This window comes from Molossus molossus, unplaced genomic scaffold (genome assembly GCF_014108415.1).
Source record: "Molossus molossus isolate mMolMol1 unplaced genomic scaffold, mMolMol1.p scaffold_m16_p_12, whole genome shotgun sequence".
NCBI lineage: Eukaryota > Metazoa > Chordata > Mammalia > Chiroptera > Molossidae > Molossus > Molossus molossus.
Window position 1 is genome coordinate 86,365,469 of NW_023425347.1, and position 27,009 is coordinate 86,392,477.

Below are 27,009 nucleotides of genomic sequence, written 5' to 3' on the forward strand. Positions count from 1 at the left end.
CTCTCTCTCTCTCCCCACCCCTTTCTCTCTGCCTTTAACATCAATAAAGAAAAACAATTAAAAAAAAAAAGAAACAACAGATTCTATCTAGCCCATTAGAGTCTACCAGAGGTTAATGGATTTAAGACCAATCTCAAATGGAGAATTTCCTGTAATATTTGACCTTGGAGTAGTTAAAGGAAAGACTGACCAGTACTCATCCCAAAGCCTACCAATACAAAGCCACCCACTAGCCAAGGTGATCATAAATACTTACTTTGAAAAAAATAATTGGAAGATAATTTATTTTTTACTGATTTTAGAGAGAGAGGGGAGGGAAGAGAGAAATATCAATTTGTTGTTCCACTTATTGATGTATTCATTGGTTGCTTCTTGTATGTGCCCTAACCAGGGACTGAACCTGCAACCTTAGCATCTAGGGATAACGTTCTAACCAACTGAGTTACCCAGCCAGGGTGGAAGATAAATTATTGAAGGTGATACTTTTCCAGTGCGTTATTACAATTATATAATTATTTGTGATTATTTACTTCTTTCCCCACTAGAAAGTACTCCATTTAAAGTAGGAATTATGAAGCCTATGTTCACCACACAGTGCCTGATACATTATAGAAGCTCAGTAAGTACTGCATTACTGTAAGCAACTGGCATATAGGTAGGTACTCACAGGTTTTTCAAAGAGTTTTGCTGTAAGACTTCTTACACCAGTAAGTCCCAAGTATGGCATGCTTTAAATCAGACATTTCAGCAACAAGATTGGGCAATTAAGTGAGCTTTTATAAGTTCTCATACTTGCCCAGCCAGAGTGGCTCAGTGGCTGAGCATCGAGCCATGCACCAAGAGGCCATAGGTTCAATTCCTGGTCAGGTCATATGCCTGGTTGCAGGCTTGATCCCCAGTAAGGGATGGGCAGGAGGCAGCGAATTGATGTTACTCTCTCATGGATATTTCTCTCTCTCTCTCCCTCTCCCTTCCCCTCTCTCCAAAAAAATAAATAAAAACATTAAAAAAAAAAGTTTTTGTCCTGAAAATTCTTGAGAATTGGGGAATATGACCTAAGTCTAGGAAATCTTGATGGTATGCAAGAAAGATAGGTCTGTATACTGTGTTCAGTACATACTCAACAATTAAAAACTTAATAATGTACAGACCTTGTTACCACATGAAGTGGTACAGGTTGACACCAGAAAAAGGTACTTCCTCCCACAAACCATCCTTTGGTGCTTCAACTAGGAGAAGGACCTTACTGTGAATGGACCACAAGCCCAACCAAGTAAGACAGTTTTATTTATTTGTTTATTTATTTATTTTATTTATTTATTTTTTGGTACGTGCCCCTATTGGGAACCAAACCTGGGGCTATCTGGTCCGCAGGCCAACACTCCAACCGCTGAGCCAAACTTGCCAGAGCCAAGTAGGACAGTTTTTAAAGACACTTTCTGCCCTGCTTATTTGTCAGTTATCATTAAGTGATATGGTACACTTAAGGAATATATGTAGAGGCAAGGGTCATGTAACCTTACAGAGCTCACCCAGTAGGGTGCAATACCAACTTTTCAATACAGACAGTATTTCTAAATCATACTTAGTTCTTCTTCTAACCCAGTTTCTAAAATATTCACCTATCTTCCCTATTAAACTGCTTTGTAGATACTGCTCATAAACAAACAAAAAAGACTAGGCAAAAACTTTAAGCCACAAAACTTTAAGCCTCATTTACTTTCTCTTTAAAAAGTTCTCATTTCCCCCATTCCTTTTATTTTATCTATAACTCCAAACTTGGATTGGTCTTGCAGTGGTTATATAAAAAGATCCAAAATTTCTCTAAGTGCACAGTGCTATATCCTGCCAGTTTTTTCCTTCTATACTAAAAAAGTATGTGTGACACATCACTGAGCTGTAGGAACTTGATTTACATGCAGTCAAGGATACCATTTATCATGCGTTGATTGAGTGTCATCAATTCAATCAAGTCCTGTCTTTTGATAAAGACACTGAGTAGCAGCAGCAATGCCACTGTGTTATTTCATTAATTCCTAGGGCTGCCTTGGACCACTTTCCAAAAATGCCAATCTTTTACCTGGTCCCCCTAAGTCCACTCTGAACTATAACAGGCACAATTACATAAGTTAAAGAATGGCCCAGGGCATTGCCAACCTTATTAAGATTACAGATGCCCCCATATCCTCAGGCTTTTTAAGGTCAGCAATACCCTGAAAAGACAGAGTCCTGTAAAATTTTCCAGTTCTTTTAAAAGCTCCAAAAATACATTGGTACCAACCTCCTCTACAGCACTGTCCACACGAATGTGTATCAGAGACCCTGGCTTCATCATTTATACCAGAAACACATGGGACCAGACCAAAGTTACCAGTTGTCTTTTCTGAAGCTATCTCTGGCCAATATAATCAAATTGGGATGAATACTTGGCATGCTAACCTATGGAAATCTAGCTAAAATGTATCTCTATCCCCCACCCCACTCCCAGGTCTGTTTTGACTCTTAACATTCTTTTGAGCTTATCTTATGCAAGGCACACAGAATATCCCTTTGGTGAATGTGTCTGGGTGGGTGAACCCAGCTATCAATCTCATTTTATTTTAACCCAAAATACCATAATGAGACCACATATTGGTCACTTGAGGTTTTATGTAGGGGTTTTAAAGAAGCCAATTCAAAGCTGCACTAGGAAAGCAGAAGATTCAAATCACAGACTAGAAAGAAAAACAAGAATGTTACAAATCTATCTTGAACCAACAGAACCCCCAAAACAGAATAAGGGGGTGGTGGTGAAGAAAGCCTTCAGACCAAAGGCAATAAAGTGGGGAAAAAAGAGGTAGAGATCATTGGGAAACTTCTGTTTATTATTTAATTAGACAAAGTCATTTTCTGCCTCTAGTTAGCCAGGCCATTCCAACAGAGGTAAGCAGAACCAGGAATCTTCACTGAATGGTGTTGATCTGAAAGTGGCATAAATTGCATCTGCAGTCCTAAAAGGAAACATCTTACCAGCACTAGTGTGCTAATGTTACTGAAGTCTCCACGTGCTTTGCATTCATTCTACTAACAGAGTTAGACACCAAAGAAGAGAATAAAAAAGGGGGAAAAAATAAGACAGAAAATAAAGCTAAAAGTCAGAGGGAATGAGTTTCAAACACAAAAACACACATAAAGAACATAACCCCTGCCCTGGCCGGTTTGCTCAGTGGTTAGAGCGTCGGCCTGCGGTATGGAGAGACCCGGGTTTGGTTCCCGCTAAGGGCATGTACCTCGGTTGCAGTTTGTCCCCGGCCCTGGTTGGTCGTGCGGGTAGCAGCCACTCGATGTGTCCCTTTCACATCGATGTTTCTCTCTCCCTCCTGCTCTATCTGAACAAAGAATGAAAAGGTATCCTCGTGTGAGGATTAAAAAAAAAAAAAAAAAAAAAAAAAGAACATAACCCCTACTGGAGTCTTTGTCTGTGCATACAAGTACCAAATCACAAATCAAACTGTCAGCACACTGCCTCCTGGAAGCCTATGTCTTCATCATAGCCAGGTCACAATGATCACAGGTTCACATTTCAGGCAGGAAGGAAAAGAGGTCTGGTACAAGGAAACTTGTTTTTAATGGGAAGGATACCAAAACCACATCAGGTTTTCAGAAAATCCAGGTGAATCGGAACACTGGTTCTCCACTTAGTCTTTGCACTGTTAATGTTTGTGGCTTGACCATTTCTGTAATGTCCATTTCTGTGCCAAGCTCAACCCTTATTTTAAGTCACACAACTGGGGACAGGTCTTGGCTCAAATGTTCACTCCTCAGACAGACCTCATCCACTTCACAGATGGGATGACTTATCAGGAGTCTACTTTAGAGGATTTATTTACTAGGACCTCACAAGGGACTCAAAGAAAGGAATCACAGCCCTGGCCAGTTTGGCTCAGCGGTTAGAGCGTCGGCCTGCGGTCCGGAGAGACCCGGGTTCGGTTCCCGCTAAGGGCACAAACTTTGGTTGCAGTTTGTCCCCGGCCCTGGTTGGTCGTGCGGGTGGCAGCCACTCGATGTGTCCCTTCACATCGATGTTTCTCTCTCTCTCTCTCTCCCTTCCTCTCTCTCCCTCCCACTCTATCTGTACAAAAAATGGAAAAATATCCTTGGGTGAGGATAAAAAAAGAAAGGAATCACAGCAAAACTCAGGGCAGCCATTGAGGGTTAAGGGGAGAGAGGCCTATTGAGAGATCACCAGATCACCAAAGGCCCTGCTCTCAGATCAGTTTGCCATTACCACAAGCAGAAGGAACATTGTAGCATTTAATAAATGCTCCAATACTGGTCTTCAAGTAGCATTCTCAAGAATCACTTTCTTAGGTAGTTTACTCAACTGATCACACTTGGAGAATCCCATAAGTAATCATCCTAAAATGATCCCCACCTTCAAACAACCAGGATCACAGATTCAGATTATCTTCATGCTATCACCAAAGAGCTAAGAGTAAGGAGGCAGGGCATTCCCAAGTTCTATAAACAAACAGATATGTTTTGTCACTAGTTGATCATTATTGCATAGTACAAGATCCATCTCAAAGTATTTTCTTTCTGCCCTGGCCGGTTTGGCTCAACGGGTAGAGCTGTGGTTCTCAACCTTCCTAATGCCGCAACCCTTTAATACAGTTCCTCATGTTGTGGTGACCCCCAACCATAAAATTATTTTTGTTGCTACTTCATAACTATAATTTTGCTACTGTTATGTCTTAGGCGACCCCTGTGAAAGGGTCGCTCGACTCCCAAAGGGGTCACGACCCACAGGTTGAGAACCACTGGGTTAGAGTGTCAGCCTGTGGACCAAAGAGTTGTGGGTTGGATTCTGGCCAAGGGCACGTACCTCAGTTGCAGTTCATCCCTGGCCCTGGTCAGGGTTGTGGGGGAGGCAACCAGTCGATGTGTCTTTCATGTCGATGTTTCTCTCCCTTTTTCTCCCTCTCTGAAGATAAATGGAAAAATATCCTTGGGTGAGGATTAAAAAATAAAAAGTATTTTCCTTCTTCTCCTCCAACCTCAAGCACTTTTAACCTTTTCTCAATAATACTTTGACATCATGGGAGGGGAAGATACACCTGAAACATTAGCCTACAATCTAATTTTGAAGAAGCCCCTGAGGTAATTTGGGTATACTCCATAGCCCAGTTAACACAAATGCATAAACCCAGTAGTTTTCAAACTTGAACATGCACCACAATTGCTTAGAGGGCTTGTTAAAACACATTGGTACCTGGCTGGAGTGGCTCAGTTGGTTGAACATAGTCCTGTGCACTGGAAGGTTGCTAGTTAGATTCCAGATCAGAGCACATGCCTGAGTTACTGGTTCAGTCCCCAGGGTGTGCGAGAGGGCAAGCAGTCCATGATTCTCTCTCACACTGATGTTTCTCTCTCTCTTTTTCCTCTCTCTAAGCATGTCTTTGGGTGAAGATTAAAAAATAAAAATAAAAATAAAAATAAAAATAGCCCTGGCCGGTTTGGCTCAGCGGTTAGAGCGTCCGCCTGCGGTCCCAAGAGATCCGGGTTCGGTTCCCGCTAAGGGCATGTACCTCGGTTGCAGTTTGTCCCCGGCCCTGGTTGGTCGTGCGGGTGGCAACCACTCGATGTGTCCCTTCACATCGATGTTTCTCTCTCTCTCTCTTCCTCTCTCTCCCTCCCGCTCTGTCAAAAAAAATATCCTCGGGTGAGGATTAAAAAATAAAAAAATAAAAAAAATAAAAAATAAAAATAAATGTTCCTTTAAATAAATAAATACAGATAGATAGATCAATCAATCACGCTGGCCAGTGTTTGCCAGTTTTGGATTTGGTAGGTCTGACCAAGTATTTGCATTTCTAAACAGGGCCCAGGTAATGCTGATGCTGATAATTAGGGACCACACTGAGAACCCCTGCACTACTCTAGCTCTCAAACTATAATACATGCTTAATAAAATGTTTTGTTTTGTCTAAAGCACTTAAAACAGATGTAGCTAAGAACTAAGGGACAGCTTTTAATTTAGTGAGGACCAACACTGTCTTTAACTGCTCAATTCTATCGCTCTCAAGCAAGGGCCTCTACCAAACATGAGTCAAGTTTGGATTTCATTTGATAATAGTACTTTCACATATCTTGTTTAATATTTACTACAGCCTACAAGGTAGATATTGTTTTTCACTATTTAACTGAGGATACAGATTCAGATAAGTTGAGTGACTTGCCTAAAGTCACACAACCTAAAGGAAATTTAAACCTTGGTTTTAGAGCTGACTCTGCTATGAAGCTTTGTTTGTACAGGTACTTAACCTTTATGTATTCACTTTCCCCAAGCGGAAAATTAAGACAATAAGCCTTGCCTCCCCAATGAGTGTTCCAAGTTACAGAAAGTAAAATCGCTCTGCAAATGTTTTCATAATGAAAGTTACTCTCACTTGGAGAAAAGTTGAGGACTCTATCTTTGAACCTGAATCTCACACCCAACCCCTCTCTCCAAGATCCTTCCCAAGAAAGAAGCCTGAGGACCAAATGCTGCCAATTCTCACCACTGGGATTACATGGCCATTCATCAGAAACCTACATAAAATCCTAAATGGAAAGGACATACTGGATAGAAATCTAGGCATAATGTCAAGTTGTAACTAAGGGCTTTTCAGTCTCTCACCGCATTTAAGAATTCCAGGCTATTGTAGAACTAATGTCCCAAATAAGCCTCAGTGCTGAATAATTTATTTTGGAGAAGCAATTTTAGTAGTTTATAGTATTACAGCTCTGAAAAATCAGACAAACCAGATTCAAATCCAAACTCTACCTTGGACTAGCTATTTGCCCTAGGGCAAATTTCTTGACCTATCCTTGACCCAGGACAAAGTTATGGATAGACTACCTATAAGAATTGTTCTCCAAATCCTGTATAATGTAATTATCTGTGGCAACCCAGATTCCTAAACAGGTAAAAAGTCAGAAGTTTGGACATGAAAGATAGGTTATCCAAATCTGAATTATCTAGAGTTTCACACCCAGCTGGTGTGGCTCAGTGGTTGAACATTGACCCATGCACCAAGGGGTCCGCCGGTTGGATTCCCTGTCAAGGCACATGTCCAAGTTGTGGGCCAGATCCCCAGTGGAGAGAGCATGCATGAAGTGGCCAACTGATGTTCTCTCTCATTGATGTTTCTATCTCTCTATTCCTCTCCCTTAAAATCAATAAAGGAAATAAATAAATAAATAGTTTCACACTCCTGCCCTGGCCAGTGTGGCTCAGTTGGCTGGGTGTAGTCCTGTGCACAGAAAGGTTGCTGGTTTGATTCCCAGCCAGGGCACATGTTGGGGTTGTGGGCTCCACCCTCAGTAGGGGGCAAGCAGAAGGCAGCTGATGTTTCACTCTCACATTGATGTTTTTCTCTAAAATCAACTTTTACATATTTTATTTTTTTTAAAGAGAGTTTCTCACTCCTAAGCTAATGCCAGACCAACTCATGAACTCCACCACCTTAGGACCAGAACTGAATATTGTCCAGAGAGGAAGAGACAAAGCTATCTATATTTGCCAGAGAAGACAAACAGCAACTAATTCCCAGCATATCTGCTCAGATGACTTGTTCTCTATGGACAACAGAAAGCCGTATTAAGGTCTACCCAAGGGAGAAGGGAAATCACTGGGCAAGAAGAGCCAAAGGCATATATGTTTCCTCTAAAAGGAAATACCCAGCATGACATAGCCTTTAATTCTCCACCACGTGGCTGAACTCACACTTTTCTTTAAAGTCAAAGTACATCAGGCACGAGTAAATAGCTAGACACAGATGCATTCATGCCTGGCAAGCAAGTTAAGACCTCAAGGAAAACAGGAGGCAAAAAAACAAAAACATCAAGCACATAGCAAATGGGTTTTTAAATAACCAATATCACATCAACCCCTAAACTCCACTGCAGTCATGTTGGTGCTAGATCTTGAGGGGGGAGTTCCTTTTAACAGAGATGTCTATAAATAAGCAAGCTGAAAGCTAACAAGTTTAAGAGGGAAAAGCATACAAAAATTTTGGCTGCTGGTAATAAGCCACATAAAATCATGAATGTGCCAGTGCCAAAGGAGAAGGAAGTCTAATATCTAACAGTGCAGACTTGGGAACCCAGAAGGATCGAAGCCATAAGGGAGCCCAAATGCAAGAGGGGAAAAAAGCACATGGCACTATTTCCTCTTCATATGGGTGGCAATTCACACAGCACTCTTGGCCTGCAGAGCATATAGCCCCAGTGCCCAAAGCCCTTTAGTATTTCATATCAACATTAACTTCCTGGAGGGCGACAAAAATCTGTCCTGGATTACTGGGTGATTTCTAATATGTACCATAACCAACACTAAGTCAACATTTTAGGGATCAAATTTCCTACTCTGCAGCATGATGGAATGCATTCTTGGCATTAAACTTCTTCCCAGTGCAGTACACCCTTAGAAAATACAGAAGCTACTGGGAAATAAAGACTCAACCTGTCCCAAGACCATCTTCTAGTATGCACAAATGACTAACAAAAACAAATAAAAGTTTACTCAGATGTCCCTTCACATTCAATAAAAACTAATTCCATCCACTTAAATTGGGGATGGGGGGGGACCACAACTGCAGAGAAGAATAGTCAAGGTAGTTAAGTCAACATTCATCCTAACCTGGATTTCTCTAAAACCTGGGATTTACTGAGAAGTTTATATCAAGCCCCTATACACCTGCTATCCATGGCAGATGAACCACAGTATCCAATTCCGAGTTATTGGAAACTTGCTTTCGCAAAATGCCAGAATGGCAAGGCAAAAGAAGTTAGAATATTTCTAAACTAAAATCTGTATGCAAGACCCCATATTTCTATACTGGAACAGAGTATCCCATCCGTCTCTTCCAGGTGAAAGCTCTGTAAGTGACACTGGACACTCCATGCATCCTCAGCTGTTAAAAGCATCCACTTACAGCCCTTGAAAAGTGCCAGAAGTCATGTGTGGCCCAATCATTCATGGACCAGCAGGTAAGGAAAAACCAAAATCACTACATTTCAGAGGCTCCTATAAGAAATAAGCATGTATTTGTAGCATTTATGAGCTTCTTGGCCATAGCCAACCTAATAAAAAAGATTAAAGGCCATTTTTGTGAACAGATGTAAACTACATTTGTGCAGGCTTACCTACCCATCAACCCTCAATGTAAGCTTTAACCCAAGCAACTCAGTTCGAGCTCGGCTCTTAGCCCTTCAAAAATAGCAGCAGTCCCAACAGGTATTTCATGGCTCCTTTTAAGAAAGGTCAATTAACTTTGCAAACAAACAAACAAAACGGGCTCTCTAACCAAAGTTGAACTAGTCACTGCAGAGTTGTCCAGAGCACACAACTCTGAAGGTGACATGCCCTTTCAAACCCAAAATTACTACAAAAGAGCCCCTGAACTGGCCGAGAACTTGGCAGATTGTACTAAGGCCCCACACAACCACAGGAACCACTAAAATCCTGGAACCACTCTTTCATGGAATTCTATAGTTACAGTCCAAATTCTCCAAGTCACTGCAATGAGACAACTGCTGGTCTGTGGATAGATGTATAATTTGGATTCTATAAAGCCCATGGAACTCAGAGTAGCGTTATGAAAAAGCAAATTAATATAACTTTCCCCATCTTAAATATTTAGCTTCACAAATCACTGCCTCTGAAAAGCTGTCCCAAGGTAACATATCTAACTCTGATTGCTCCTTATTCTTAGATTCCTTTAGCCAACAGACTTCGTTTGTTCTACATCCATTTATAAAACCTTACTTTGCAACTTTTCCAGATGTGCGTACATAAGCATGCTTCCCCAAGAAAACAAAACTCCTCCAAAGCAGAGATTGCATCTACCTTTTTAAGTTCCTTCTTAGTATCTAATTGGTATGTTCACGTACAGCTATCTCCCACCCCTATTTGAAACTCCAAATCTCCCTGAGCTAGAAATTATGTTCTTAGCAACAAGTCGGACACTCTAATATCCTCACCACCACCACATTGGGAAAGGCCTGGGCAATGAATGTCAGCGTCAACTCAAGTTTTTGTATTTTGTTTTAAAACAAGCTGATAGCTTTTGGTAAAGTTAGCTGAACCTAAAAATTATGGTCAGGTTCATATTCCCGACTACTATGTTAGTCAAAAAGGCACTTCCAAGACTCTGGTTAGAAAATACTTCATGTGAAGAAAAGTGGTGTCAGAGCCAGTGGGTTTAGTTTAAAAAGAGACTTTGAGAGGTAAATCTGGTCATCTCACAAGACTACCAAAGCAGAGTATACCACAGGCAGACAGCTAAGATACTATACTTCTAAAATACCTCCATTAAAAGAGTGTTTCACTGAAGGAACCCAGAAATGTTTTTAATCCTAAAATGGTAATTTCAAAAACAAAGACTGAATCTACCCACATAACCCTTCAGGTGGGATTTAGTGAGTCCCCAAACATTTGGACTTTGTACTGACCCAGGAACCTGAAAGCATTACTTTTAATATACATGTAAGTGATAAAAACAAGTCCAGTAAAAACTATATAAATAAATCCAGCTCTTGGAGTGGGCTTATAATCCTGAGAGCCACAGCAGAACAGAGGCTAAAGATGACGCTGAAGTTGCAATATCTTTTTTCTACTTTCTGGTATTCCAAAAATGTAAACCCAACCCTAAAAACATCTCACCAAACTACAAAACCTTTCTGAAAGAACAAGGCTTTAAAACTCAAAGTTTCATAAACCAAGCTTTTGGAACACACTTACCTCACTATGGAAACTTAGGGCCTTCTTCCCAAACTTCTATTTGTTTTCACTCTGAAATTGCAATTGTTTTTGAACAGGGTTCCTCATGCCCTGAACTCAGCAGTGTGGAGCCAGGGTCATGGAGGCTTCTCTTCCAGGGCAGCATCTTTTAACTTCGAATCTCTTTTAAATCATCTCTCCTTGTCTCCATGCTCTCCCCGCCCCCTGGCACTACCTACCCTCTTCTCTTTTCTCCAATGTTATTTTATTCCACCACATGAGAAGAGACTAGCATTATCTTTGCTTGAAAACTGTTTATTAATTTGCTTGTCAAACATTCTATAGAGTCCTATAGAGTCGTTCACATCTTACTACAGAAACCTCCTGGGTACATATTGACAGCTCAGCAAGTATTTACACAAAGCTCTGAAACATTTGGTTCCTTTAGAGGAAGAAGCTGCTGCGTCAAGCAGAGAAGTATCAAACACCTTTCCCACTACCTTTCCCCCTCTTTTATAAAAGGAAGCTTCCGCCCAGCTGGTGTGGCTCAGTGGTTGAGCGTCGACCCATGCACCAAGAGGTCACCAGTTTGATTCCCAGTCAGGACACATGCCCAGGTTGTGGGCCAAATCCCCAGTGGGGGGCATGCAGGAGGCAGCCAATCGATATTTGAAGAAAGATTTAAAAATAAGTAAATAAAAGGAAGCTTCCTTCTAGCATGCCTCTAAATTGCCTAAATTACACTTCTAAACTACTAAGCCAGGAGGAGAAAAAAATAAAAATTCAGGTGTGTTAGAGAAGAGAAAGAACAGCATTTATAGGACCACTTGCAAACCACACCACATAATTTCAAAAACCAGGGGCATGAGAAAAGGGGCTATACCTATGAAATTGACCCTGAGACTCTTAGCTTTCTTTTCCTGTTCCAGTCTCAGGAACTTTTGCTCCCCTCTGAGCAAAATTTACAGGGCAAGTTCAGGCACTCAGATTACAACTGAATGCCCAAACCAGACCTAGAGTCTCTCCAAACACCAGAAAGTCTGGAGAGCTTAATGCTACCTCTCCCCACGTTCCTATCCCCCCAAATAAGCAGTGTTAATATTGAATTTATGAATATCCACTCCCTACCCCTAATATACCCCCCAAATCCCCTCTTGGGAGATTTTGAAGCAACTATTTTTCAAGTCTTCCTTTAATAAAGTCTACCTAATTTTTCAATGACTATTTAGTGTTTTTAAACCACCAGGCAGATAGGATGACTGACAAACAGATTAATAGTTTCAAAGCAAACAATCTAGTAGGGCTTTTTCTGTAAAGGGCCACAGACCACCACTGCAGCCAGCTAGCTGTTCAGAGCTTGTTCCTATAAATCCTCAGGAGAAAACAGCCTTAAATTCTTTAAGCCCAGGGTAAGAAAGATAGTCTCAAGAGCTCTACTTATGAATGAATGTATAGGAAGATGCTACGACTTCCTAACAAGTCAAATATGGAAGCACAGACAGATGTGTAGCATCACACAGAGAGGTTATGTAAGTTCTCCACTTTACTGATAAAGAAAAAGTGAAACAAAGAAGGCAAATGACTTGCCCAAAGTCATAGTTTAATCCAGAACTGCATGTGGAACCAAAGCCTCCTCTTCCTCCTAAATCCTGTGCTCTTTACCCCTAACCACTGTACCACACAACTTGATGTCTAACAGTAATGATAATGACCAATCTAAACAAGGCAGAACCCAGAGATAAAATCCATGGGAATCAGGACTCCATTTCAGAGACTGAAGTATCTCAGCTCACTTGCAGGAAAAAAGTATTCAGTAACAATTTTGAATAGTATATTTTAACCATATTTGCATGCTTCTGTTGCTTCTAGAATTGGGGGATTTGAAGCCAATTAATACAACCATTTAGGGGGGCTGGAATGGGAAGGAGCCCTGAACATTATTGTTAGCCTATTTCTACTTTTACTTATTCTATTTATTTTTTAATCCTCACCTGAGGATATTTTTCCATTTATCTTCAGATAGAGTAGGAGGGGGAAAAAGAGAGAGAAAAACATAAAAGTGAGAGGGACACATCGACAGGTTGCCTCCTACACGACCCCAACCAGGGCCAGAGACAAACTGTAACCAAGGTACGTGCCCTTGGCCGGAATCTAACTTAAGATTCATTGGTCTGCAGGCCACCTCTTAGCCAAACCGGCCAGGGCATTATTATTTTTTTATTTTTTTAAATCCTCACCTGAAGGTGTTTTTCCATTTATTATCAGATAGAGTAGGAGGGGGAAGGTGGAGGAGGGAGGGAGGGAGGGAGGGAGGGGGAGAGGGGGACAGAGAGAGAGAGAGAGAGAGAGAGAGAGAGAGAGAAACATAGATGTGTCAATTTGTTGCCTCCCACACAATCCCAACCAGGGCCAGGGCGGGGGATTGAACTGCAACCGAGGTACATGCCCTTGGTCAGAATGGAACCCAAGAATCTTTGGTCCATGGGCCAAGCTCTAACCGCTGAGCAAAACCAGCCAGGGCCTATTTCCACATTGAAAAGAATTTTCACTAACCTCTTTGCAAAAGACCTATACTGTTAACATCACACCTTACAGGAGTTAATCCAACATATGAATGTTTAATACAATCCAAGACATCTTGTTACAGCAGGTACCATTTATCATGGTTACTGTGTCATACACGAAGGAACCTAAAAAAGTCCTCACAGAGCCCAATACAAAGAAGCCAATCTTGGTCCTAGCTTCTTTATCTTTTCTCTTGCCACCATCCCAACCTCCATCACACCCAGTTGTCTCATGGACAGTACAGAAACATGAAGCTCCCACAACTAAGTGCCATCTTAGTGTATGAAGTTATTCTGGTTCCTGCTACTTGAGAGAGCCCAAGAATCCTATATTTCAGCCAGCCCAGAGTTTCTGCCAGTGGGTATTCCCATAAGCAGCCCAGGATTCCTGTATTTGTTTCCCAGTAATCAGAAATATCATTTGATATTTCTGTAACAGGAACTAACAGCCAAACTCTTATAATCAAATCCAGCTTGATTCTGGACTATACATTCGATTTCATTTTTTACTTTGATGAGCTAGTACTACTCTCAAGGTACTACAACTAAGAGCATCCCAACTGAAAAGCTTTACTTCAGGTTCAAGCACATAAGTGACCGAAAAGTATTTCTTCAGTAGCAGGATTCAACAACTTGAGGCACAGTACTTACGGAAAGGGATAGAGAAAAAGTTTGTCTGCTGGGATCTCTCCAACTCCTGTGAAAAAGACATAACCACAATACACACACTCACCTAATCTTTATTTCAAAAAGGCAGAGTCAGCCCTGGCTGGTTTTGCTCAGTGGTTAGAGTGTCGGCCCTTGGACCAAAGGGTCTCGGGTTCGATTTCCGGTCAAGGGCACTGGATTCCCCAACTGGGGCTGTGTGGGAGGCAACTAATCCAGGTGTCTCTTTCACATCAATGTTTCTGTCTCTCCCTCCCTTCCTTCCACTCTCTCTAAAAATCAATGGGAAAATATCCTCAGGTGAGGATTAACAACAACAACAAAAAGGCAGAGTCAAATAAATGAAAACATCACCACCTTAGCTGTGTTAATCAAATCTCTGCAAAATACTTATAACCCAAGACTGAGTTAGGGAAAGGAGACAGACAGAACAAGATCCTATTATTTAAGAATGCCTAAGAACAGGGCATCATGGTCTTCCAAGAGGTATATCCTTAAGTAGCAAAGAGGAAATCAGAACAAAATCCACCTACAAACCTCATCTAGACTACACACCTGAACTGAAGCAGCCCACAAAACTGGAAGTTCCACTGTCTTCCACTGGTGATTGTCACCAGTCCATTCTCTGGGTAGTAGACACTTGAACTGGAATCGAACAGGTATCTATGGTGTGTGAAATGCCAGGTCTGGTGATGTTAAAAGGGAATCAGAAAATGCACCAAAGGCAGCACAGACAAGCTTCCAAACAAGGACCGTATCTATTTTCCTATCTTTTTACCCAGCACAGGGTATAGTACCTAGCACATAGAAAGTGTTCAAATATTTGTTTAATGACTGAAAAACAGAAATCACTACATGGCAAAACTTGGTTTTATCAAACAAAAACACACACACGTTTGCCAAACCAGTAGAATGCAAATGAATTTTTGTTTTTAAGTGACCCTTGACTTATCCCAAATTATTTCCTCTAACAGCTTAAGAAAGGTAAATTTCTCACCCACCCCCACCAAAAAAAAAAGGAATGAGGGGAAACAGGTGTAGACTACAGAATGACCCAGAGACAAGAGAATGTTCGGTTTTCTAGGACAAAAAAAAAACCCCAACAAAACAAAACAAAAACTTATCCTCCAGACACTAGAAATCCAATAGAAAATTCCCCTATTTTTTGCCCTGATATACAACATCATGGAAGACATGGAGTCAGAGCATGGAGGTCTAAACCTGCCATGTAACATAACTATTTTCAAAATTCCCAACTCAATGGAAGAGTAGAAAAGCAGTTCTAGATGAGAAGGGAATACAGCTAATTAGGCCACCTACATGAACAAAATCTCATACCACAAAGGTACAACTGGGTAGTGCTGGGAGTGGGGGAAATATAAAGAGAGCCTTTATTCCTCTTTGAAAAGATACACGAGTCCATAAAATACCCAATATTTCTGACCAAAGTATTTAAAACAAAACATGATAGAGAAAAGCAAAATAAAATGCTTTAAAAAGTACCTAAAAGTTGTCATTTCTAAGCAAATCTTAAATATCATTGTAGGATGTTGTCTTTATTATCTTGGAAAATAGAAAAAAAAAAAAAAAGGAACATATCTTAAAATGCAAAGGAAAAAAACTGGTCAATCTCTATTTAAAGCTCTAAAATGATTGATGACAAAACTGAAAACTAGCTGTATTGATATTCCAAGAACAAATGATAAATTTCACCAAGCCAAGCCTTTAGGAAAAGTCCCTCTCAAGATCATGAAAGATGTTAGCTTCCTTTAAATTGAGCTGCTCTCCCAAAGTTCAATTAACAAAAGAAAAGTGTTAACAAGCTTCAACATGTAAACAAAGAATGGGGCCAGGCCAGCCTTTCTTAAAACAGAACATTTGAACCTAATATGAAATTTTCTCTGAGAAAGCTTCCAGTTCTAAAAAAAATTTTTTCTCCTACTCCCTCCCATAAAGACCCCACATTTGCCACATAATAAAAAGACCCAGTAAAATGATTTCAATTCTGCAAAGTGAATAAATAGGGTCAAAATTACTCAAGACAAATGCATCTTCAGAACCATCAAAGAAGTCATTTATACCATCAGGAAAGTCACAAAACCAAAACAAACAGCAAACCCATTGTAGAGAAAAACCCAGCTACTGTTCTAACAACACAGAATCTATTTCAGGCTGCATAAAACATAACAAGCAAAATAAATCCAAGGTACAAGCAAAATGCCACTGGCTCCTCTTTTGTTTCGGGCACAATGTAACAAGGGCAGCCTGTCTGGGGCTCTGCTCCTGCTGATACAGTATTGCTGCTTAAACCTCCCTCAAGGTCACAGCCAATTTCAGCTCTGGAATAAAAGGCAGATAGTGGCGGCGATGGTTTGGGTTATCACCGGCAGAAAAGCAGAGTGTAAAAGTTTATGAGCTCATCAGGATTGTTGTACCATTACATCAGAGGCAATTATAAATGGCCAAGAGCAGGAGATGGGGAGCCAATCAGATCACAGATAGGATGTCAACCTAAGACCAACTGTCTCCTGGCTTTGACAGAAGGATTTTACCTCCATAATTCAAATCCCAAACCAAAGCAATCTGCACTTACTACTCCAATCACTCAGCTGTTTACCAGCACTTCCAGAGAGAAGCCCAGGCCACTGGGCCGATGGAGACTAAGACAGGAGATGGCCCGGGCTGCTCTGGGTGAGCCGCAGCCGGCCTCTAGCTGCCCCCAAGCAGGCCCCTGCCCTGCCTCTAGGTCCCCCAAGCCCGAGGGGCCCCTCCTTGAAAGCACAGTTAGGAGACGGCCTAGAGGAAAGGGGGGGGGGGGGGGCAGAGAGAAGCGGCAGGTGAGCAAAGAACTATACACTCAACTCCCGAGCTGCTAACACTGCCTACACCTCTAACCTGAGCCCCCAGTACCCTCTCACCCAGGCCAGGCCCTTCCTCGCACATTCTGCCCTGCACCCCCTTGAAGACCCCCGGAGTTCGAAGTGGTCGGGGGAGAGGAAAATGGGGAGCAGACACCTCAGGGAGAGCCCTACACAAAGGGTGAAGGAGGGAAGGAAAGGAAGGCAGACAGGCAGCCATTTTAAGAGAGAAGAGCCAGACAATGGCAGCTCCCCAGCAGTGGGGGCCCCGGACTGGGGGTAGCCTACGGCTGTGACCCGGTCCCCGCAGCCACCACCCACCCCCCGGACCCCACTCGCCCAGCCCCCTCCCCATTCAGCTGTGTACCTGCGGGGTCCGGGCGAGCGGCTGCCCCCCGCCGCCGCTGCTCCCGGGGCTCAAGGGCGCGTGGTGGCTCCTTTGTTGGGCCCCTCCCGAGGCGGCCGCCGCCGCCGCAGCAGCAGCAGCCCCCCAGCACTGCGAGGCCATGTCCGCCGGGCCCTTGCCGGCGCCCCCGTCCTGGGGCCCGCCGCCGTAGTCGCCCCCGGGGTAGCCCTGGTAGCCCCGGGCCGAGCTGGGCGACGTGAGCAGTTGGTTGAGGGTGGGGGTGGCGGTGGGCTGGGGGGTTCCCCCGCCGGCCGCTGAGGAGCCGCCTCCCCCCATCGCCCCGAAGCGCTGTTGAGCGAAGGACGAAGACGACGAGGAGGCGGAGGCGCTGGAGGAGGGAGGCGGCTTGGAGCCGGCGGCCGCCGCCGCGCCGGAGCCCGGAGTGCCACCTCTCGGGGAGCTCAGCGCGTAGGCCTGGGGGGGCGGGGGGTAGGCGCTGCGGTTGGGGTAGTAGGAGTTGTACTGGTGGTTGGGGAAGCCGTGGTCGTGCGAGTTCTGCTGGGGCCCCGCGTAGGGCTCCAGGCCCCCACCGCCGCCGCTCTGCAGCGCTGCCAGGGCAGGGCTTTGTTGTCCGCCATGTTGTTGGTGGAAGACGGCGGCCGCCGCGGCGGCGACGGCAGACTGGCTCCGGCTGTAGGATTGCCCAAAGCCGTAGGCTGGGGGAGGCAAGGCGGCCGCGGCTGAGTGAGGAGGCGCCCCCACCCCATCGCTGCTGCCGCCGCCGCCGCCGCCGGGCGGCTCCGTGAGGTTATTGTTCAGGGCGGGCCTAGGGCCCGCGTTCCCGTTCGAGTTCTTCAGGTCCGGCTCCGCGCCGGGCCCGCCGCCGCCGGCTCCGCTGCCACCCCCATTGCTCTCGGCCCCGTCCTGCAGCTCCTTTCCCAGCGGCTGCTGAGGCCCCACGGCAGGGCCTTCGCTTTCCTGCCCGGCGGCTGCCTTCATTTCCCCGCGCTCCGCCGCTGCCGCCGCCGCCTCGCCCCCCGCCTCCTCCCGCTGCTGCTGCTCCGCTTTCTTCAGCTCCGAGGGCGGCGGCGGCGGGTTGCCCAGGCTGCTGGCGGCGGCGGGGGCGACCTGCGCGGCCATGATCCCCGCTGTCTCGTCCGCGGAGAGACCCGGCCCTGTCTTCGTCGTCTCCCCCCCTCCCACCCCGCCCCGGGGCCGAGTCCCCCGGGTTGCCCTCCCCACCCTCCCGGGCGGGCCTCGCGGGGCTCCGCTGCTGAGCTGCTCTCGCTCGCTCGCTCCTCTCCCCCCCGCCCCGCCGGCTCAGGCTCCGGGCTGGCGGCGGCGGAGGAGGAGGAGGAGGAGGCGGCGGCGGCTGAGGCGCCGGCGGCTCAGCTGCTCCCGGCTCTGTAGGCTCGGGACCCGGCTCTCCCGGCTCATTCCCCCCAAGCCCTTGCCTGGGAATGAGGGGGGCGGTGGAGGCTCCGCTCCCCAGGGCCTGGCCCCGCTGTGACTCTCCGCTTTCTGCTGCCGGAGAAAGGAGGAGGGAGGGAGGGAGGGAGGGAGGCGAGGGGGAGGGGGCGGGGAGGGAGCGGGGGGAGGGGGACCCGGGACGGGCGGGCTGGAGGGCGCGCGGCGGCAGCCCCGGCGCCGGGAGGCAGAGTCGGAGTGCGGGCTGGGCGCCCTGCCTCCCCTTCCCGGCCGCGATGCGGGCCGAGGCTGCTGCGCGGCAGCGGGCGAGCGGGCGGGCGGGCAGGCGGCCGGACTGAGCGGCTAGAGCGCCCCACTCTCCTCCGAGTCCCCCTCACTCCGACACGAGGCTCAGCACTGCCATTTTACCCAGCGCCGTCGCGGCCGCCTGGCAAACCCGGAACGGAGCGCGGAGCGGGCGCAGGCCATGGAACGGACTCGCTCCCTTCCCCTCACAAAGGAGGAGGGGAGAGAGCTAGCCGCGGCGGCAGGCCCTACGCCGCTTTCGCTCGGCAGCCCCGACGCCGAAGGAGGCTTCGGGGAAAACCCGGCCCGGAGCTCGTGCCTCTCCGGAGCCTGCGCCACCTCCCTCCCGGCGTTCCTGTCCTGGTCGGTCCCCTCCAGGCTCCGCTGAGGGGAGCCGACAGCGTGAACTTTACTCGCGGCTGCAGAATTGGCCTGAGCCGAGACCGCGGCCACCTCGGCCCAAGCCTGAACCCCTGGCAGCGGGCCTGGTCTCTTGGCTGCTACTTAGCACCTCTACAACACTTTTCTTCTTCAAAGTCTTTTACAAACCAACTCTAAACACACAGCTGAGACAGGGGGATCAAGGGGGACGCCTTACTTTTTACCCCCTTTTGGAGCCGAATAGAATGGCAGATCATTGTCCAGACTTTCCGTTTTTCCCTCTCCGCTGATCTCAGTAGCTGGTCCTCACAAGGCTTTGGGGCATGAGGTCAGATTATCCCCATTTTACAGAATTGAAAGAGGAGAGGGAACTGCCCCATCACTTAAAGTTAGAGGGCAAAGGAGGGTGGCTTTAAAGTTGCCCCTGTCTACTTAGCCTTAAAAAAGTGGTCAACTTGTGTCATGCTCAACAATGGGATCTGACTATCAGAATGGGTTTGAGATCAAAGCCCGTCATTTCAAAGCTCACTTAAAATGGTCACTGAAGCTACTCTAGGGGCATATGATAGCCTTCTACCAGGATAACCCAAGCCCCATCTTTGCCACTTAGAAGAACTTAGCCCAGAGTGACCAATAGCTCCAGTCTCCAAAGACAGTGCCAATAAAACTGTAAACAGACCACAGAAGAGGCTCCAGGGGATGGAGGAACCACTGCAGAAGAGGGCCAGAGGGAAACCATTTTCTCTGTAAAAAGAGAAAATGGGTGGTCTAACAGGTCACTTAGAAAATGATGCCACCCAAATTTGTTTTCTATCCTCCATTGAAAAGATTCTTCAAAGTTTTATTATTACATTCCAAGAGGTGCAGATTGAGCTGGAGGCTTACTCAGAAAACTTCAAATCTATAGGCCCCAGCAAATCCCAGAGCAGCCTTTTCCTCCTCAGGCCAATTTGGAATGCTCTGACATAGTCTACAAAAGTCAGAGGGAATTCCAGCTCCTCACCAGGCCCAAGGCTGCCTTGGAAGAAAGAAGCCCAGACCTGAGTAGACACTGAACACCAGAGCCTCTTTTCTCAGATTTTATAAATAGAGACGTCTAGGCCATGGAACCATCTTAGAACTTCAGATTCTGCAAGCCCCTGGAGTTCTGGCTGTGCCACTGGTCACTGTGAATAATTCCAAAAACCTGAACTCTTTCCTACCCACCCCCTAAGAAAACTTAAGAGCATCTTACACTAAAAAAGCAAAACATTCCTGTTAATCTAGAAGTGGTGTTTTTCCCCCCAAGCTGAGAACCAAACCCGTCTACCAGGACCTGACTGACTGGAATGGACCAGTGGCCTCTTTTCACTCACAGTCCTCTGGGGCAACAACTCTCCAGGTGCATTAGGTCCTAGAAACCAAATTATAGGCTGCCTCATAAATGGTGCTTGGCTATTTAATCAACTGCCTCTTAGCTGGCAAACAGTCCTGAGTCCTGCACACAAATGAGAAATTTTTTACATGCAATTACTCTGCCATTTTCCTCAAAGCTGGAGTGTAATGGGAAACCTGGAGCCCAGTGAAAATCTGAAAGCCACAATGGATTTGTCTCCAGAGGAAGCCCTCATCCCCTTTCTTCAATGGCTGTGAAATTCAGCAAGTGCCAAAATCCCTCTCCTACCCGTGGTCAAGTTTAGAAAACAGCCACCATTTTTATCTAGCAATAAGGTAAAGTGCACAAAAATCTATCCACCAGGTTGGAGGAGGTAATGTGGGATTTCTCCTTTCCCACTATTTTCCCCCCTATTTTTTTGAAATCTCAAAACCTTTAGGGTCCTCTTCCACCCCTATCTTTAGAGCCCCACACCATTATCCAAGAGGCTGCCGAGTTGAAGGGAACTTCTTAGAAACTGGCCGACCAGCTTTCCCTAGGGGCAATGGCAGCGGGAAAGGGGGAGGGGCGGAGCGGGGCACGTGGCTGGCCTGAGCTGCAAGACCCGGGTTTGGGGCTGTGGGTCTTCCCCTTAGTGGAGTTTTCAACCCCACGGCCCCTGCCTTTTAACCCCACACCCAGGCAACTCAGGAATCCCGGTGCAGATTAGAGAACTAGGACTAGGACAGCGCGTACCCTCACGAAAGCGCCTCTGCTACCAACAGCCTGATGGCAAATATGGACTGAATCGTTGACATGGAAACCGGACTAAAGTCTCGCTTGCTCCCTCACAGGAGAGTTCTTATCACCGTCCTCCACCACACGGCATTTGGCAAACGTGGGCTGGATTACCAACCTAGAGGATCAGGCGGAATTTCTACATGCAGTATTAACTCCCGCTGCTGCGACAGCCAAGGAGGGGGGCAGGGCTGCCAGGACAAACCGACTGAAAATGGCAGAGGGTGTGCTCTCATTTTATCCGGCTGTACAGTGTACATGGATTGGGCCCGAGAACAACTTATTAAAATCTACGCAGTTAACTGCAAAATGTGGAACCAAGGCCTGGAGAGTTTACCAAGAGAGGGGAACGTTTGCAGAGAGGGCAGCCCTTCCTCTCTCGCAGGGTGTTTCTCCTAAGTGTCAGAGTTACAAAACTCAACAAACAAAAGATCAGGTTTAGCTCCTTCCTTTCCTCACTCCTTTTGGGGGAAGATGTTTTAAGCCCAGAGAACCAGTAAGGATTTGCCTCGATTCTGAACTAAGACCAGGGGAATTGATGGCGCGTCGGGTTGTGGCCCCCACACGTGTCCCCACCGCGGCAAAAGCAGCAGACACCCAGCGGAGCTCTCCTCAGTGCGAACTGGAGCTGAGAGTTTGAGCAAAAGGGCAACTATGTCAGTTGACGGAAGCCAGAAGCCGAGTTCAAAGCCTGGCGTGGATTTCCGTCTGGAGCTGTATGTTTCTTAAAGTTTGCAAGTCCGTGTTCAGAGACAGCCCCAGCGGAGGCTTGGGAGCAGTGTGAAAGTCTAGCACTACCATCTGACAGCGAGCTGAAAAACTTTGGGCTGCATATTAAGCGAGGAAAGTGGATTGAAGCAAGAGCCTAGGCAATTCATTATATTACCGGCTCCCAGACGGAAGCTGGAAGATATGAACTGGATTACCACGGAGAAAAATGGAATGGCGCCTGAATGGAGCTCCACAGCTAGTCACAGTAAAAGTGTGCCCGCCCAGCACCTAGAATCCTGAAGGAGCAACTCCAGAAAAATCAAGTTTAGTTGTCGCTCAACAACCGCTTATCTAGGTGATGCTTTGTCCACTCATCTCAAAGTTTTAAATAACTTGAAGGAATTTACATTTCAGAATAACAAGGAACACATTTTGAGAAATGTTAATTTCTGAATGAGACTATTTTTTCACAATAACAGTAGCTCTGCAAAAATATCCTTAGATATTTAAGTCGACATACTTTTTTTGGTACCAATATAAAATAGAAATTACCCTCGCCATAACCTCCCCCAAAAGCTAAAAATAAAATAAAATAGCTCTGGTGTTTTTTGCTCAGTGGTTAGGGCATCGGCCTGCAGACCAAAGGGTGGTAGATTGATTCCCAGACAAGAGCAGGTTCCTGGGTTGCAGGTTCAATCCTCCTACCCCATTATGGTCATACAGGAGGAAACCAATCTGTGTGTCTCTTTCACATCAATGTTTCTCTCTCTCCCCCTCCCTTGCACTATCTAAAAATCAATGGAAAAATATCCTTGGGTGAGGATTAAAAAAATAAATAAAATAAAGGTCCAGACTGGTCTGGTTTGTGGTGAGTTTCAAATATAACAGAACACACAGGGTCAATTTTACATGAGGAAAAGGTACCAACTCTTATACTCTAATTTGTATATTTTCCTTATCTACCAATCTTGCTGGTGAGCTTGCTGACAGAGTAAAACTATTAATAATATTTTAAAGCCAAACAAACCTGGACTGGAGTTTTATAAGATCAGAAATGTTAACTTTTTGTTATTGTTAAATATGTTTTTAATTGATATTAGAGAGAGGGGAAGGGAGAGAGAGAGATAGAAACATCAACATTGAGCCAGAGCCGCAACCCACGGCATGTGCCCTGACTGAGAATCAAACCGGTGATCTCTTGCTGCATGAGTCGACGCTCAACCACTGAGCCACACCAGCCAGGCAGAAATTTGAACATTTTGAAGGTTTATATTCACCAACTGATACAAAAATAATATGATTTAAAAAAATTGACTTAACAAAGAAGCTTGAAAGCCACTCTGTAGTCCATCAGAAGAGAAACTTAACAATTTTGTTTTTGGTACTTATCACACTAAACTGTTTTTAGATTTGCAGAACTAAGCACCAACAATATTACCACGAGAAGATAAAGCCACCAATCTTAATACTGAAGGCAATTGCTCAGGAACAGGAAAATCTGTTATCTTTGACTTCCCATATTAAACCAATGTAGACTGCTTTTGTTTTTGCTTTATTCTTTAAAACCAATCTAGAAAAAATTCATACATGTAAAATGATTGTAAGGAAAATTTTTGAAAGTTGAGAGGAAAATCAAATATTCTATGTGGGTAGTTCTTTCAACCCTGATTGCATAAAGCTTTCACTGCCATTTTACTGAGACAGGAAAAAGAATCAGAGTGGGTAAGTTTCTCATAGCAACTCTGGAATGGATCTGGAATGGAGTCTTTTGCTCCAACACAAGTTCTGTAGAAGAGAATTGGAAAGAGAAGAAAAAACCGTGTGAGGACTGACAAGATGGAAGGAGGCAGGCATACAGTCCTGTGAAACAGGGCAGGAGGCTAAAACAGCAAATGTGCTGCCTATTCTCTGCAAACCCAGCCACCTCAAGAGGATACTCCAGCATCATCATACCAGGCTTTCTAAGTAAGAATAAAAGAAAATCCAAGGAAACCTACTAGACATAGGACAGGAAATGAATGGCCCTTAAGGGAAAGCATGCTGACTGGCTTTAATAGAGTTTATTTTTTAATTTTATTTTGGTACGTCCCCCTAGCGAGAACTGAACCCGGGACTCTCTGGTCCGCAGGCCGATGCTCCAACCGCTGAGCCAAACCGGCCAGGGCTAGAGTTTAAACCTATCTATCCCAACAGAAAATAACTTCTTCCAAAGATAAAAGAAAATTGGACCAAACAAAAAAGTGAGCTGTGGGATACTGTAGTAGTAGTGATGTGGCATTCCAGTGAAATGTAGAACTTACCAATGACACCAAGAGAAAGCTACCAGAAAAAATTGCAGTGGTTTTTGGCACTTTTCCAAATTATCACTTTCTTCCCTGAAATTTAGCAACATTGAAACTGAATCCAGAAGCCACCAGAGGGGCTATTGGGTGGGGACCAGCAGGTTGGTTCTTATTGGCCTACCCCTCCAAAGAGACTACTGGAGGCCTATGTGTTGTTCTTCTAGTCTTGCTGTGGAGGAAAAGAACAGGAGACAAAGGAGAAATAACCCAACATACTTCATCGAGCCTATACAACAGGCTTTTAAAAACAATGTGCGCGCGCGCGCGCGCGCGCGTGCACACACACACACACACACACACACATTCCTCTCCTCCACAGTGGTGTGTTTTCATTAATAGAGCCTATCTACAAACTACACTCAGAAAAAGAGTATGTAGCACCATACAACATTAGGCACTATTTTTGCCCCAAACATTAAAACCAGGATATAGATTAAATTTTTTTAAATGTGTTTAATTTATTTTTTAGAGAGAAAGGAAGGGAGAGGGTGGGGAGAGAGAGAGAGAAAGAGAGAAACATTGATTGGTTGCCTCCTGTGCATACCCTGACTGGGGACTGAACCCACAACCTGGGCATGTACCCTGAACAGGAATTAAACTGGTGAACTTTGGTGCACAAGATGACACTCAACCAACTGAGCCACACTGGCCAGGGCTAGATTGCATTTTTTTTTTTTTTTTTTTATCCTCACCCGAGGACATTTCTTCGTTGTTTTTTTTGTTTGTTTGTTTGTTTGTTTTTTATTTATTTATTTTTTTTATCCTCACCCGAGGATATTTTTCCATTTTTTGTACAGATAGAGTGGGAGGGAGAGAGAGGAAGGGGGAGAGAGAGGAAGAGAGAGAGAGAGAAACATCGACGTGAAGGGACACATCGAGTGGCTGCCACCCGCAGGACCAACCAGGGCCGGGGACAAACTGCAACCAAAGTACGTGGCCTTAGTGGGAACCGAACCCGGGTCTCTCCGGACCGCAGGCCGACGCTCTAACCGCTGAGCCAAACTGGCCAGGGCTGGGTTTTTTTTTAATCCTCACCTGAGGACATTTTTCTATTTTTTGTTCAGATAGAGTGGGAAGGAGAAAGAGGAAGAGAGAGAGAGAGAAACATCGACGTGAAAGGGACACATCAAGTGGCTGCCACCCGCATAACCCAACCAGGGCCGGGGACAAACTGCAACCGAGGTACACGCCCTTAGCGGGAACCGAACCCGGGTCTCTCTGGACCGCAGGCCGATGCTCTAACCGCTGAGCCAAACCGGCCAGGGCCATTTCTTCATTTTTTTGTTCAGATAGAGCGGGAGGGAGAGAGAGAGAGAGAAACATAGATGTGAAAGGGACACATCGAGTGGCTGCCACCTGCACAACCCAACCAGGGCCAGGGACAAACCACAACCGAGGTACATGCCCTTAGCAAGAACCGAACCCGGGTCTCTCTGGACCACAGGCCGATGCTCTAACCGCTGAGCCAAACCAGCCAGGGCTATTTTTTAATGTGAAGTCCTTTTGACCTCAAAATAAATTCCAAGAGCTGATTTAAGTGTTTTTTTCCCCAATCAATCACAGCTACCTAAAAATATGAACACTCTGTCCAGTGAAAACTGAAGTTTATGGCTGATGTGTTTCCCCTTAAGCCTAGCTAAAGTTGAAAGGCCAGACTGTTCTAGAAAAGGAGGGTTTTAGTTGATTCCACACCTACTCGATGTCTTTGTATGACCTAGCAGCCAGTGTTTCCAAGATGGAATCATAGGAGAGTTCAGGTACTGCATGACCTTCTAAATGAAGGTATTCTCTAGGAAGAAGCTTAGAGGTAAGCAGGTCACAACCAGATTGAATACTGGAGAATTTTAGTAATCCATCATTAGCACAATTTGTAACTGATTATAGAGAGGATAGATAGAAACCACTTTATACACTTAACCAAAATACTGCAGACCAAGGGCACACGGTCTCCACCTGAAATACCTGTGCATCTACCTCTCTTTAGAAATCCTTCAGTTGCATGTTCTGTTCTGACTCAATTTTCACTAAAATGGATCTTCTACTGAGGTTCAGAAATCTTATGAGCATGTTATTCTTTCAACTAGAAATTAATAGTATGACTATTGCTAATAATAATATTGTTCCAAAGCTATATTTATAAACTTCATTAAGTACCTTATTCCTTGCTTTAACTATCTCCCAGAATACTTATTAATGTTATCCTTGGCAGTAGACATTTCTAAAGTCCCACAATAAAATTCACAGGAGAGCCCTGCAATAGCAATAGTACTAGGACTAAATGCAGTAGAAAAACAGTCATGCTGAGCTATAACCATTCACCTTTTGACTGCCTGTGAGTGATTCATATCCTCAGTGATCTAATTGAAGGTTAGTTAATTTAGTAAGTTCTTCACCATCGCACACACTATATTATCTGACCTAGTGTCTCCCTTGCCTCTACCACACACTTGCACATGTATGCACACATGCTTCTGATCATGTTTTGGTGTGTCATGCCAAAATATGAGACACATTTAATAGGAATAACAGGAG

General features: G+C 45.1%; 1 protein-coding gene across 2 annotated transcripts in view; it reads right to left on the reverse strand.

Annotated features, from left to right (window-relative positions):
• ARID1A (AT-rich interaction domain 1A) overlaps nt 1-18,718 on the reverse strand; it is an 81,871-nt gene extending 63,153 nt beyond the window's left edge. Inside the window, exon 1 of one of the 2 annotated variants that reach the window (XM_036256548.1) lies at nt 17,200-18,718. In XM_036256548.1, coding sequence (XP_036112441.1) covers nt 17,200-18,318 — 1,119 coding nt within the window. In that variant the 5' untranslated portion in view covers nt 18,319-18,718. The remainder of the gene's footprint in view (nt 1-17,199) is intronic. The other variant, XM_036256549.1, reaches the window with a different exon arrangement.
• Between the last annotated feature and the right edge of the window lie 8,291 nt (nt 18,719-27,009).